General features: G+C 33.2%; 1 protein-coding gene across 4 annotated transcripts in view; it reads left to right on the forward strand.

Moving 5' to 3' along the window:
* Positions 1-13,823, forward strand: part of LOC110208743 (glyoxylate/hydroxypyruvate reductase B-like) — a 32,652-nt gene extending 18,829 nt beyond the window's left edge. The window contains exons 2-8 of one of the 4 annotated variants that reach the window (XM_078153559.1): positions 389-482; positions 6,137-6,202; positions 6,758-7,142; positions 7,755-7,926; positions 8,687-8,865; positions 10,767-10,863; positions 13,607-13,823. In XM_078153559.1, coding sequence (XP_078009685.1) covers positions 6,761-7,142; positions 7,755-7,926; positions 8,687-8,865; positions 10,767-10,863; positions 13,607-13,763 — 987 coding nt within the window. In that variant the 5' untranslated portion in view covers positions 389-482; positions 6,137-6,202; positions 6,758-6,760 and the 3' untranslated portion in view covers positions 13,764-13,823. Of the gene's footprint in view, positions 1-388; positions 483-6,117; positions 6,203-6,757; positions 7,143-7,754; positions 7,927-8,686; positions 8,866-10,766; positions 10,864-13,606 lie in introns of those variants that run through there. The other 3 variants (XM_020986892.2, XM_020986891.2, XM_020986890.2) reach the window with 3 other exon arrangements.
* Positions 13,824-14,693: the final 870 nt, after the last annotated feature.

Below are 14,693 nucleotides of genomic sequence, written 5' to 3' on the forward strand. Positions count from 1 at the left end.
TGGAGACACATATGAGAAATTAGGCACTTTTTGTAGGCGGTAACCTCTATAGTACCCAGCCAATGGGGAAACAGGGGAAGGAAATTTAAAGCGAGAATAGGAAATAATAAGGTGTGTATCTGTCAACACATGTGCTCTCACATGCATGTTCTCACATGTGGGATGCCTGGCCTTCCCAGGCCAGTAATAAAGCTTCCTCCTGGTTCAACAATGGTTTCATGGAAGTTGTGGTAAAGCTAACACATTCACTAAAAAAAGTAGTAGTATTTGATAATGATCTTTTTTACTACATGATAGGTTATAGTTTCAAATCCCTCCCTCTCATAGTCATTACTAGAAAACTCCTCCTTGAATATAAAACTCTTCTTCTCTTTTTTTTTTCCTCCAGTTCATTTTCCTCTTTGGATAGAAATTTTGCAGAACCATCAAGTAAATAATATCTTTTAGAACTCTGAAGTTCCTGAAGACAATTTCAACGAAAAGTAATTTTCTTTTCTTTTTTTAATTCTTAAATCATTTTACAAATAAGAAAAAAAAGGTTAATCTCTAAGCAGTCCAAAGCACAGGTTATAATCATCAGTATCACATGCTGCAAATACCTAAATTATCATTTGGTTAAACCAAAAGAATAAGTATGAATTCTTTTTTTCCCTCTAATTTCAAAGTGTAGGTTTTAACAGTATAATATACTGTCTTGCTGTTGTCCTTATCTTTTGATCTTTAAAAACTGAAAGTATTTACTTTTGCATGTTATTTGTCTAAAGCCTATTATTTAGCAGCAGTTAAGAGAACATTGTTTTGTAGAAGGAAATGGCAAACCACTCCAGTATCTTTGCCATGAAAACCCCAAATGGGGTCAGGAAGAGTAAAACATGATTGAAAAGACTGAACAAGAGCGTTGTTTACCTAGCAGAGACACTTTCAGTCCTAGAAGGCAGATTGTAAAGTACTGAAATCCTATAGGATAAGAGGTGAATTTGGAGTAAAGTACATACTAGATCTTTGGTTAGGGAGAGACTTCTTAACCAAACATGGAACAGAGGTAAGCATAAAAGACAATGTAAACAATTTTTTGATTAACATTTTGTTTTTTTCTCAGTTACATGTAAAAATAATTTTTACCATTCATTTTAAAAAAATTTTGAGTTCAGTTATCTCCCTCTCTTCCTTCCCTTTCCCCTCTTTGAGACAGTAAGCAATTTGATATATGTGATACATATGCAGTCATGCACAACATATTTCTGTATTAGTCATGTTGTGAAAGAAAGCACAGAAAGAAAAAAAACAGGAAAAGAAAAGAAAGTGAAAAATAATATGCTTTAATCTGCATTCAGGCTCCTTTCTTTCTCTGGAGGTAGATAGCTTTTTTCATCATGAGTCCTTTGGAATTGTCTTAGATCATTGTATTGCCCAAAAGAGCTAAGCTATTCACAGTTGATCATTGCATAACAAAGTAATTTTTCTTACAATAAAATGAAAAGGCTTTTACATGAACCAAATCTGTGCAGCTAGAATAAGGAAGACGATACTATTTGTAAAATGAAGTCATTGCATCAAATATCTTTGGTAAAGCCTAAGTATCCGAGACATGTAAGACCAAGAGTTATTCTCCAACAAGTAAATGACCAAAAGGTATTAACAATGAACTAGAAATGGAAACTATTGAAATCTGTTTTTTTTTATTAATGATGCTTAAATTTTTTTTTAAAAATTATTTTTGTGAACTTGACAAACACCAAATGATTTGGGCATTTTCATACACACACACATATACACACATACACACATATATATAGTAAAACAGAAAGAGATGGTCATACATGGAACTGTGAATTGATATTCTCTATAGCTTCCTTTTCCTTTTAAATATGCTCTTCATCTCATATTTTCAAAGCTGTCCTGATTGCTTCTGACTCCTCTGCCCTTCCTTATTTCTGTTCTCTTCTGTATCTTAAAAAAAAAAACACTTCAATGGCCTGCTTTAATTCTTTTTCTTTTATTGGTTAACTTGTTTGAATTTTTCCCCTTCAATCTTTCCCTCAACTGAAAAAGAACTCAGTGACTCTTATAACAAATATGTATGATGAAACAAAACAAATTGTTGTTGACTGGCTAAAAATGCCTTTAGTTATACCTTATTTGGTATCTAGAGGCTATCACCACTTTTTCAGGAGGCAGGTAACATGCTTCATCATCAGTCCTTTAAATTTATTGTTGATTATTTTATTGGTCACAGTTCTTAAGTCTTTCAAAGTTGTTTTTCTTTATAACGTTGTTGTTATTGTATAAATTGTTCTCATTGTTCCATTCACTTCATTCTGAATCAGTTCATTCAAGTCTTCTAGTTATTCTAAAACCATCTCTTTCTTTTTTTCTTATGGTGCAATAATATTACACTAAATTCTTAAGACAAAATTTGTTAAGCTATTCTTCAATTGGTGGGCATTCCTTGATTTCTAGTTCCTTGTTACAATAGATATGACTGCTATGAACTTTGTCTTTGATGTATGGATTCTTTCCCTCTCTTATCTCTTCAGATATAAGCTTAATCATGGATTAACCTTATTACTAGTAATTTGGAGCATTTTTTTCATATCTTACTTTTCTTCTTTGAGAACTTCCTGTTCCTATCTTTTGACCATTTATCCATTGGGGACAAAAAGAGCTGCTATAGACATTTTTGTACATATGGAACCCTTTCCTCTTTCTTTGATTCCTTTGGAGTATGGGCCAATTTGTGTTATTGTTAGGTTAAAGAGTTTATTACTGTTTAGTGATTTTTTTGAGCATAGTTACAAATTGTTTTCCAAAGTGGCTGGATCAATTAATTCATACTTCTATAAAGAGTGAATGAATATGCCTGTTTTCCTGAAGTCCTTCTAACAATTATCATTCTCTTTTGTTTTGTAATCTTTTCAGTCTGAGTGGTATGAGGTTGAACCTTGAAGTTGCTTTAATTTGCCTGTCTCTGATTTGTAATAATTTGGAGCATTTTTTTTTTGTAGAGCTATTGACTGGATTTCTTCTCTTAAGAACTGCTTATTCACATTTTTAACCATTTATCAATAGGTGAATGGCTTTTATTCTTACAAGTTTGAATCAGTTCCTTATTTGTCTTGGAAATGAGATCTGCTGATGAGCCATACTCAATATCTGCTAAACTGCTTTCCATTACTTCCAGCAGTTGTTAAATCAGTACTTATCAAGTAGCTTGGCTTTTCAGAATATCATGCTATTGTATTGCTTTGCCTCAACGTGTGTACCTAGTCTGTTCTACTCTTTATTTTCAACCTCTTTATGTATGTTTTGTATTATATTTTATATTCAACTTCTTTATTTTCTAACCACTCTCAAATCCTTTTGCTGATTAATGCTTTTTAGTATAGTTTGAAATTGGTACTGCTAGGCTCTATTACTTCCCATCCTTTTCTTAATTTCCCTTGAGATCCTTAATCTTTTGTTTCCTTAGCTCAGGAGTCAGACAACTATAGCCCAAAGTCAAAATCCACTTTACCTATTTTTGTAGAGCTAAGAATAGCTTTTGCATTTTAAAAATATAATAAAACTTTATTCAAAAATTTAAAAACCATTCTTAGCTCACTGGCCATACAAAAATATGCAGTGGGACAGATCTGTCTGGCAGGTAATTTGCTGATTGCTGCTCTAGATGAATTTCATCATTTTTCTAGTTCTATAAAGTAATCTTAAAAAATTTTGATTAGTATGGCACTGAATAAACAAGTGGACTTAGGTAATATCTTTGTTATATTAACTTACCTTATCCATGAAACATTAGTTATTTCTTCAAGTATTTAGGTCTAGTTTTTTCCCCTTAAAGCATATTTTGTGTTCATATAGTTCTTGTGTGTATTTTAGTAGCTAAAGTCACAAGTATTTTATATGTCATATAATTATTTTTACATGGAAGTTCTCTTATATTGAGATTTATAGGTAATATAGGAAATGATGTTGATTTCCATGGCAACTCAGTGGTACAGGGGATAGAGTACTGGGCCAAGAGTAAGAAAGACCTGATTTCAATTTCCATCCTCAGAAATTTGCTAGCTATGAGACCTTGAGAATATCACTTGACCTTTCTTTGTTACAGTCTTCTCATATGTAAAATGAAGATAATAATAATATCTACCTCCCAGGATTACTATTTGGACCAAATAAGATCATTACAATGCACTTAGCACAATGCCTTGCACATAGTAAGACCTATATACATGTTAGGTACTATTATTATTGTTATTATTTATTTTATATCCTGCAACTTTGCTGAAGCCATTGTTTCAATTAATTTTTGTCAACTCTTTGGGGCTTCATAGTATCTTCTACAGGAAGTAATAGTTCTCTTTTTTCTTTGCTTGTGTGTATTTCTTTGATTCATTTTTCTTGACATTTTCATGGCTAGGATTTCTAGCCATATGTTAAGTAATAATAATAATAATAAATATCTTTGTGTTATACCTGATTTTATTTGAAAGGCTTCTACCTTTCTCCATTACATATAACATTGCCTCTGGGTTTTAGATAAATGCTACTCACCATATTAAGGACAGACCCATTTAGTCCTATATTTTTAAAAGCATTTTTACTTGAAATTGATGTTGGATTTTTCAGCTTCTGTTGGTATAACAATGTGTTTTTGTTAATAATATTGTATAATCTGCTTATACCTTTTATTATATTGAACCAACCCAAGAATGCATTCTTGGCATAAATCCAAAGAAGGTCATAGCTTATAGTCATTTTGTTATGTTAATATAGTCTTTTTAAAAAATAACATTTTATTAAGGTGTTCTGTTTCTTACATCATAGTTATCCCCACTATCCTTACCTTTCTCCTCCCAAAGAGATATTCCATATAACAAGTAGTATATCTTTAAAGAGTAAAAAAAAAATCAACTCAACTGATAAATATATTTAAAAAATCTGAAGATGTGTAACGTGTAACATCTATGGACCTTCTACTTCAACTAAGACATGGGTTGGGGGATGTCTTCATATCTCTTCATTCAAGTCATCCTTGATCTATATTATTTTATTATTTATTTATTTTTTTACTTTTTGTTATGTGGCTGTTCTTTCCATTTACATTGTTGTGGATGTTGTGTATGTCATTTTCTTAGCTCTGCTTACTTCATTCTGCATCAGTTCATGTGGGTCTTTCCACGCTTCTCTGTATTCATCACGTACATTATTTCTTACAGCACAGTAACATTCCATTATATACATGTACCACAATTTCTTTAGCCATTCCCCAATCAATGGCCATCTACTTTGTTTCTATTTTTTTCTATCACAGAAAATGTTGCTATAAATATTTTGGTGTATATAGGGACTTTCTTCTTATTAATAACTTCCTTCAGGTTGTTTTGCTTTGTATTTCTCTTATTACTAGCAATCTGGAGAATTCTTTCTTATGATTGTTTGCAATTCATCCTTTGAAAACTTTATGTTTATAGTCTTTGATGACTTATCTTTTGAGAAATCACTGTAGGCTCCTTGACAATATTTCATTTAATCTTGATGTTCATTAGGTTTATTGGTCTATAGGGTTTTTTAAAAATCTGCTTTGTCTCTACCTAGTTTAGTTGTCAATACCATATTTGTATCATAGAGTCTAGAAGGGATCCTTTCCCCAGGTCCTTATTTCTGTAAATAATTTGTGTAATAGTGGAATTAATTGTTGTTTGAATGTTTGATAGAATTCACTATGAAATCCATCCAATTCTGTCTTTAGATTGTCTCTGTAACTTGTTCTGTTAATTTGCATATTTTGTTTTTGTATTCATCCATTTTCTCTGTTATCTTTTTTTTGCCATAGAATTAGACAAAATAGTTTTTGACTGCTTATTTCATCTTCATTTGTCATGAATTCTTTATTCACTTTTGATTAAAACAATTTCATTTTCTTTTTTAAAACACACTAGTGTTTAATTAGTGTTTTTAAATTTTAAGCAGCTCTTCATTTTATTTATCAACATGATTGGCGCTTTTCTTGCTTTCAATTTTGTTAAGCTCTTGCTTAACAAGCAAGCTTTTGGCTTTCAAAATTTAATTTCAAAAATTGAATGCTCAATCCATAACTTGTATTATCTACACTGACAGACACAATTTTCTGTGTTAGTACCATGAAAGCAATGTAGGACACTGGAGAGATCACTAACTCTGAAGTCAGAGGAACAAAATAAAGGTGAGCTTTTCATTAAGGGTTTACAAATAAACATTTGTTCCCATTGATTAAATATATTCTGATTACTATATGTCCTGTTTATTATAATCTGAAGAAATTTTCAAGTGGATAATTATGTTATACTTCATATCCTCAACTGAATCTTATATAAATTCCATAGGAAAAAAATTGTTTTTCCATCAAGGGCCAGTGAGACAAAGGCCAAAATTGTTTGCTAGCTATGCTTAAAAAAAAGAATTTCTTATTTGTTGACTTTTAACACGAGATCTTATTTAGTAAATTTAAAAGACAATGAAAGTAATCTTCATTTTAATCACATGGCTAGTTTTAGAACAGAGAAAGGCCAAGGTGGGAGAAAGCAAAGGACAAATGTACATTTAAGGTAGTATGAGCTCCTAGGGACCTCTGAGCTATTCTAGAAATTTTGTTAAAACCTCCAAACAATTCTATTCCATTCTTGTAATTCAGGAAGTCAATGATTAACTGAAGAACACACTCTATACTCCTGAAGATTTTTTTCCCTTTACTAGAGAGACCCTTTATTTTTCTCCACAGGTCATGCAAGATCAAAAGCTACCTTGTGTTTTGATAAGGGATTTTGAAGGACCCTATGGTGTGAATGAAGATCATGTAGAAGATCTTAAGAAACATTTTAATCTTATCACCATGCAAGAATTTCTTGAAAACAAAACACATCTCAGTCAAAAGATACAAGCAATATATATATGGGGAGGGAAACCACATATTGACCAGGAGCTCCTGCAGAGCTTACCTACCTTGAAGATTATTGTAAATCCAGGAGCAGGCCTGGATCATCTGGACCTGAACATGATTGCCAGCTTTGGTGTGAAATTGGCCAACACTCCACATGCTGTTACTAACAGCACTGCAGATATGGGAATGGCCCTACTTCTGGCATCAGCCCGGAGAATATTAGAAGGTAAAATGACCTTTTAAGCCATTTAATTTCATGGTAATTGATAACTAGGAAGACTTTATTTGTAAAAATAATGAAAAAATATTCAGACTGATATTTTTAAATATAAATCCTTTTCATATTGTCCTGATTCCTAGATAATGTCTTATGAAGCTTATGTAACCCTTCTCAGAATGTTTTTTAAATGAACAAATTAAAATACATAGGATCACAAAAAATACCAATTGTATTGAAATAGTTATTAAAAAATTTTAAAGCAAGTTCCCAGACCCATGGTTAAGAGCCCAGCCTTTTTTTGACAGAAGATTGCTAGTTTAGAATAAATGTCATAACGTAACTTTTTTTTGCCAGGATATTCTGATTTATACTATGAGGAAGACTATTACCTGTTCCCAATATGTGATGGTTTATTTTTTGCTGAAACTTTTGTTTTATTTCATGTAGAAATGGATGCGTCATGTGTTCTGGAGCATGAGTTCTCAGAACAACTCATTTTATCAGAGATTATATGGCAGGATGCAAATCACAACTTGTTTCTTCATTTCTTTGTCTTAAAAGTAAAATAGAAATCGTGGAGACAGTTTCATGGCTCACTTTTGCACCTTGGACTTTTAGGGAATGAGGTAGCTACTTCACCAGACACAAAGCACTTTTCTTTTAACTGCATGGGAGAAGAAGTGACTGGATCTACTCTGGGAATCATAGGTATGGGCAATATTGGCTATAAGATTGCTCAGCGAGCCAAAGGATTTGAAATGAAGATTCTGTATCACAATAGGAACCGCAGGTAAAACTTCCAAAAAATAAATTTCCAAACTTAAGTGAAGCTTTGCCTCTCTGAATGAAATCAATGATTCCATTAAGTGCCATATCGCAATGTAAAAATAAAATTCCTCCTGTTTCTCTGTGGACTTTCAGCCAGATGTTCTCCATCATTCTTCTCTTCCTTTCCCATTTCAGTTCCTGGATTTTCCCTCAAAAGTATATCTTCTTAATATCCAGCATTACTTCCATCCCTCTTTACCTATCCTGTTCCTCCAGATATATAGTTGTAAAAGGGAGGAGTATTTTAAAAGCAAATAATGTCTTATAAAAAGTAGTTCTGACTTTTTGGACCACCCTTCCCCACAAAAGGGTGTTGGGAATCCCACAGTTTCTACAAAGCACACTTTGAGAACTATTACTCTATGATATCTGCCTTGGTGAATATGCAGAGGCTGTTTTCTCCCTCTCCCATCCTTTTTATTTCAAAGTCCCTTTGATTTACAAGACAATTGGAGCTAGGATTTGAAGACAGTTTTTCTGATTGTAAATCTGTTGCTTTCCCCACTGTAACACACTGCCTCCACGCTTCATTTATCCAATCTCAACTTAATTGTCAGCCCTTAGATTAAATAATGTGACTAAATCATTTTCCCCTTGTTTTAGGTTCCTTTTCAGTGACTTTTCCCTTGATTTTGTTCTTGGTCACTTGAGGTTTCTTTGGGCATCTTGGGCTGTCTCTGATTAGAGAACTCACTTTACTTTTTCTTGGTTAATTCTGACAGGAAGGTGGAAGAGGAACAGGCAGTTGGAGCCCATTACTGTGCACAGTTGGATGAGCTGCTGCAGCAATCAGACTTTGTAATGCTGGCCGTCAGTCTGACACCCCAGACTCATAAGTTGATTGGAAAGAGGGAACTAGGACTAATGAAACCCACCGCTTCTCTTGTTAACATTGGCCGAGGTAACAGATACTACAAGATTTGCCTACCACAATGACGTTTTTCTCCTTCACTGAAATGATGCAGCAGTAAATCTCAATAAATCTTCTCTTGCAGTCTCTTGGTTCAAAGTATAACGTAGATTGGTAAACAAGGGAGTTACAATGTACCTTCTTATAAGAATTCTTGATCTTTTTGTGAATGTATTTTAACACAGGTTATTAATAAGTCAAGAAAAAGATTTTTTTTTAAAATTCAGATTTTTTTTATACCTTTAGTGTGAAAGAACTGTACCATGTTAGGTATCTTCTAAGTTCAATTAAGTATATGTTTCTCAGTGTTTAGTCATTATTTTCTCAGCAAAATCTTCGTTTTTCTTCCTTAACATTTTTATAATACCTTATTTAAATATCTACACATAGTAGACAAAAGTAAATCGTGGGTTGATTATTGAACTTATAAAACTGAGAACTCTAACAGAGTTTACTATAGAGAGACAAAGTTTTGTTGACATTGAAATGACATAATTGAAAGGAATGGCGATTGCATGCGTCAATATTAGTTTATTGATAATCAGAAAGCAGATAGTGGAGTCTGGAAGACAGAATTCTAGGATTGGCTCTGCTGTTAACTATGACCTTGAATAATCTTTGTGCTTTCATTCCTTCATGTATATATAGTAAAGATAATATCTGTAATTATAACTCACAAATATTAATAAAGGTAAAATATCTTTGGAAATTAAGAATTTAATATTATGATAACATAAAGAAAAGTATATGACTATATAATCTTTATAATTGTATAAATAAAATATAAATATATGTAGCATTGTCATTCTGTATGATATCATTCTTTATCCCTAGTGCCTAGGTGACCATCTTAGGTAAGTAGAAACCTATTCCTCATGGAAGATGCATTAAAGTATAATGTAAATAATCTCAGTTCTGGAAACTATTATTAGGAGATTGTTATTACAACAAACAAAAGAACAATATTTTAAGGAATTGGTCTTCAAAAGAAAAGTATCCTTATCAGAGCATCTCACTAAGCTTTCTTATTCTAAGTTTTGGAGTTAGGCATTTCCTGAATATTCATGGACATTCAGAAAGAGCATCACAAACCTTTTGCAAGTCTGTGAAGGTTCTAAGCATAAAGGAGAAGAGTTTCTTTCTCCACTTAATCACTACTTGATGGGCTATGGGCATAGCATTTTGAACCTAAAAGGAAATGAGAGGCATCATGACCTAGTGGATTGGGAGTCAGGGAGACCTGGGTTTAAATCCTATCTCAGACACTTTCTGGTTGTATGACCCTGTGCAAGTCACTTAACCTCTTTGACCACCAGTTTCAATATCTGCAAAATGAAGTAATTGGACTACATGACCTTTGAGATCTATCCGTTTCAGTTCTAAATCTATGATATTCAATGGTCATAATCAGTAGCTGACATTTTTCTAGCACTTTATGATTTGCAAAACACTTTTATACACATTATCTCATTTTTTCCTCCCAACCTGATTTTGTACATGAGGAAACTGAAAACCCAGAAATTAAGTGACTCACTCACAGACACACACTAGGCAATGTGAGGGAAACTGAATAAAAATCCAAGTCTCATTTCTAAGGCTGATCTTCCTTCCACTAGAACATTCTTCCTCTCAACTAAGTTTTAAATGTGAAGTTCCTCTTGAGTCATAAAAAATATCTGTTTGCACTGTTATACGGCCATATTTATTGTTTTCTAAGCTCCATTTTAAATTTTGTATCACTGTCTTTTGATCTTATGTAATCTACTATTTATGAGTTTCTGTTATTTGGTCAATTAGGACATGGATAACTATACAGTTTTAAAGACATTCCTTCCCTATTATATATAGTCTAACTATATGATAGTGACAAAGATACTGTTATATTAATGCAGGTCAACTGGTTGATCAAGATGCCCTAGTTGAAGCTCTTCAAACCAGGATTATTAAAGCTGCAGGACTAGATGTGACTTACCCTGAACCCCTGCCAAGGTAAAAACAAAACAAAACAAAATTGTTTCCGCAAAGTTTTTTGGGGGCAGCTAGATGATGCAGTGGATAGAGTTCTGGCCTTGGAGTCAGGAGGACCTGAGTTCAAATCTGGCCTCAGTCACATGATACTTACTACTGTCTGACCCTGGGCAAGTCAGTTAGCCCCAACTGCCTCACCAAAAAAAAAAAAGTTTTTTGAAAAATAAAAATAGAAGGAAAGTTGCCAAACCATGTTTGAAGATAAAAGTTTTCTTTGGCTGATATCTCACACATAGACCTACAGGGTTTAGAGGTCTTCTAATCCTGGTTTCCTACTTGGCTTGCCATCTTTGGGCCTTCTCCAACTTCTTCATGTCCCCAGATCAAATACCTTTTCCCCTCCCTCCCAAACACATTTTCTATCTTTCTTTTTTGTGTTTTCTTCTCCCATCAGATTACTAGCTCTTTAGGGCATGGACTTTCTTTTTTTCCTCTTTTTATCCCCAGCACTTAGCAGAGTACCTGGCATATAGTGGGCATTTAATAAATGTTCATTGACTTTTGACTATCCAATCTCCCACCCAAGATAGGAATTCTTCCTATCGTATCACTGAGAGTTATTTGCCCGGCTTATAACTGAGTATCTGCAATGACTTGTTTGATACTCCTATGAGTCAGTCCATTCAACTGTTAAACAGTTCTAATATTTAAACAGATTTTTGGCTCACTATAAGAAATAACTTCTTGTCACTTCATCCCAATGGTTCTAGTTCTGTCATTTTTAGCAAAATAAATCTATCATTTCATCTATATATAGTTCAAACTTTCTGAAATCAAATTTTGTGTCTCTAGCCTTCTCTTCTCCAGGCTGACTACATAATTTCCTCACCTGAAAAATGAAAACATTTGACTAGATCAGTGTCTCTGAAAATTTTTCGTCTCAGTACTTCATTAGGTGCTTAAAATAATTGATGGTTATATCTATTAATACCTTACTATATTTGACACTAAAACTCATAAAAATTATAAAATCTTTATTAATTCATTAAAAAATAACAATAAACCCAAGACATGTTAACATAAATTACATACTTTTATGAAAAATAACATTTTATAAAACAAAAAAATTTTTTGGAAAAGTGGCATTATTTTCCATGTTTTTGGAAATCTCTTCAATGTCTGACTCAATAGAAGACAACTGGATTTTTATATATGTTTATGTATTCAACATTTTGTTTTGGTTGCTTCTTACAGATTTGGAGTTGGAAAATGAAGGAGTATTTTAACAGAAAAATAATATTTTAATAGTCAAATAGCTGTGACCTTGTGGATGCCTCAAACAGGTCTCAGGAACTTTCAGAGGGCTCTCAGACCATACTTTAAGAACTTCTGGACAAGAAAATCTTTCAGGTCCTGTATGGTTCTAAGATTGGATGATTTTTCCATGAATCAAATGGGATTTTCTTGAATTCTTTTTCAATCTTCTACATTTTTATCTATGTATCAGTTTTAAAAATATAACTATAATTTGTTAATAATTCTAAAAGAAACCAATAAAGCTGATACAGCATTTTTCAAAGTAGGGTATTTCAGATCTCATGTTTTGTTTTTGTTTTTGTTTTGTTTTGCTTTTTGGTGAGGCAATGGGGGGGGTAAGTGACTTGCCCAGGGTCACATAGCTAGTTAAGTGTCAACTGTCTGAGGTCACATTTGAACTCAGGTCCTTCTGACTCCAAGGCTGGAGCTCTATCCACTGTGCCACCTAGCTGCCCCCTCATCTTTTGTTAAAGGTAACAAAATTATACTAATACCTTACATTTGTAGCACAACTCTTCAAACTCTATGTCTATAATTAAAATTTAACAGACTTGTCCCTTCCATCTATTAGTCTTAGCTTTGCCATCATTAATAACATAAAACGAATGCATTACTTCATCTATTAATACTATAAATATTTGAAGTCAGATTTTGTGTCTCTATTTAGTCTTTTCTTCTCCAGGCTAATTACCTGCATTAATTTTAACTCTTCCTCAGGTGATAGTTTACAAACCCCTGGCCCTACTGGTCACCATGTTCTGGACACAGTTTGGTTTGTTGAAATCCCTCTTAAAATTGGGCAGCAAGAATTGAACATGTGAAATGTGACTAGTGTACTGTATGATGGGATTATTATTTCTCAATACTTAGTACTATATTTCTATGAATACAGCCAATAGTTGTATTAACCTTTTAAAAATTATGAAAAGCCCCATCACATTGTTGGCTTACTAAGTTTGTGAGCAACTAGAATTGAGAGTGGAAGCTCAGATTTTTTTCTTATGAACTTTTGACAAGCTACATGGACCTCAACCCATTTTGAATAGTTCATTTATTGCACTTGAATGCATGCCCTTACACTTAACTCTTCAAATTATACCTAGTTTTCACTTAGCATTCTATCCCTTTTGGGTAACTTTGAAGATAATAGCAGTCTACCAGAGCCTTGACTTAGGAGCCAGGGGTTCTGGGTTCTTGCATTGTGCCCTTATTCTGAGCTTCTAGTTTCCTCATCTGTAAAACAAGAATACTGGACTAGGCAATCTTTAAGGTTTTGTCTGGTTCTAAGATTCCATTATTACTCCATGAATCAAATGGAATTTTCTTGTACTCATTTTTAACATCCTACAAATTTTTATCTTCCCACAACTATAAAAATGTAACTACAACAAAATAATTTTTAAAAAACAATGAAACCTAAATAATTTTTAATGCATTTGTATTTCAGATCTCATCCTTTATTAAAGTTGAAAAATGTAATTTTAACACCTCATCTGGGAGGCGTGACTCATCAATGTCTACATCTCATTAAGGAAAATATGGTTGAAAGTATTCTGGCTGCTGTCAATGGCCTTCCTATTCCTAATGAAGTACATCTAAAATGATTTGTTTGGATGGAAAGACCATAATGATGAAAACATGACAGAATAAATGACAGAGACTTATGTTGACTTTGATACTTTATGTTTGTTAGTCATGTAGTCATCAATCAGGAAATTGGGGCCTCAAGGTATAGATACTTTTGGGGTGATATAGAAGCTGGTTAGGAGGAGGGGAAGAAGTCCAGACAATGAAGTTGGGAGAAGTCCTCCATCTCTTCTCCCAATAATAACCTCATTGATCAAGTGTCTGTATTCAAATGAACACCTAGCAACTGAAATCATAGATTAGGCCCTACAAAGCCCCCTTCTTAGCCAATCTTGAATAAATCTGGGAATGTTACATTTTTATACTCCAGTTCCCTTCAACTGCTTACTGCACAAAAAGATACCAGAGCTTTGATCTGGAAATGGAGGTAGCAAACAATGCCTTCTTTCTCATCAATTACCACCAAAAAGGAAGAACTTTTTTTTTCAGTCACTCAATAAACGTTTATTAAGTGCCTAATATGTGCAGCACTGCTAAGCTCTGGAGATACAAATACAAATAAAAACAAAGACAGTTCCTACCCTCAAGGAATTTACAATCTAATTTACAACACTCAAAAGGAAGCTGTGTAAAGATTCCCAAACTTACTTGGCCTACTATCCCTTTTCAAAAAAAAAATCACTCAGCTCCTCCCTGGAAATCTACTTTTTTTAAAAAAAATAATTTATTTTGAATTATCAACAATCACTTCCATATGCATTTGAGTTTTAAATTTTTCTCCCCCTTCCTACCCACCCCACCCCCCAAGACAGCACACAATCTGATATAGGCTATACATATACATTCCTATTAAACATATTTTCACATTAATGATGTTGTAAGTAAAAATTAGAACCAACAGGAGGAACCACCAGGAAGAGGAAACAATACTCAACAGAAGAGAAAAA

The sequence above is a fragment of the Phascolarctos cinereus genome, unplaced genomic scaffold (assembly GCF_003287225.1).
Source record: "Phascolarctos cinereus isolate Bilbo 61053 unplaced genomic scaffold, phaCin_HiC Scaffold_4;HRSCAF=312, whole genome shotgun sequence".
In the NCBI taxonomy this organism is placed as follows: domain Eukaryota; kingdom Metazoa; phylum Chordata; class Mammalia; order Diprotodontia; family Phascolarctidae; genus Phascolarctos; species Phascolarctos cinereus.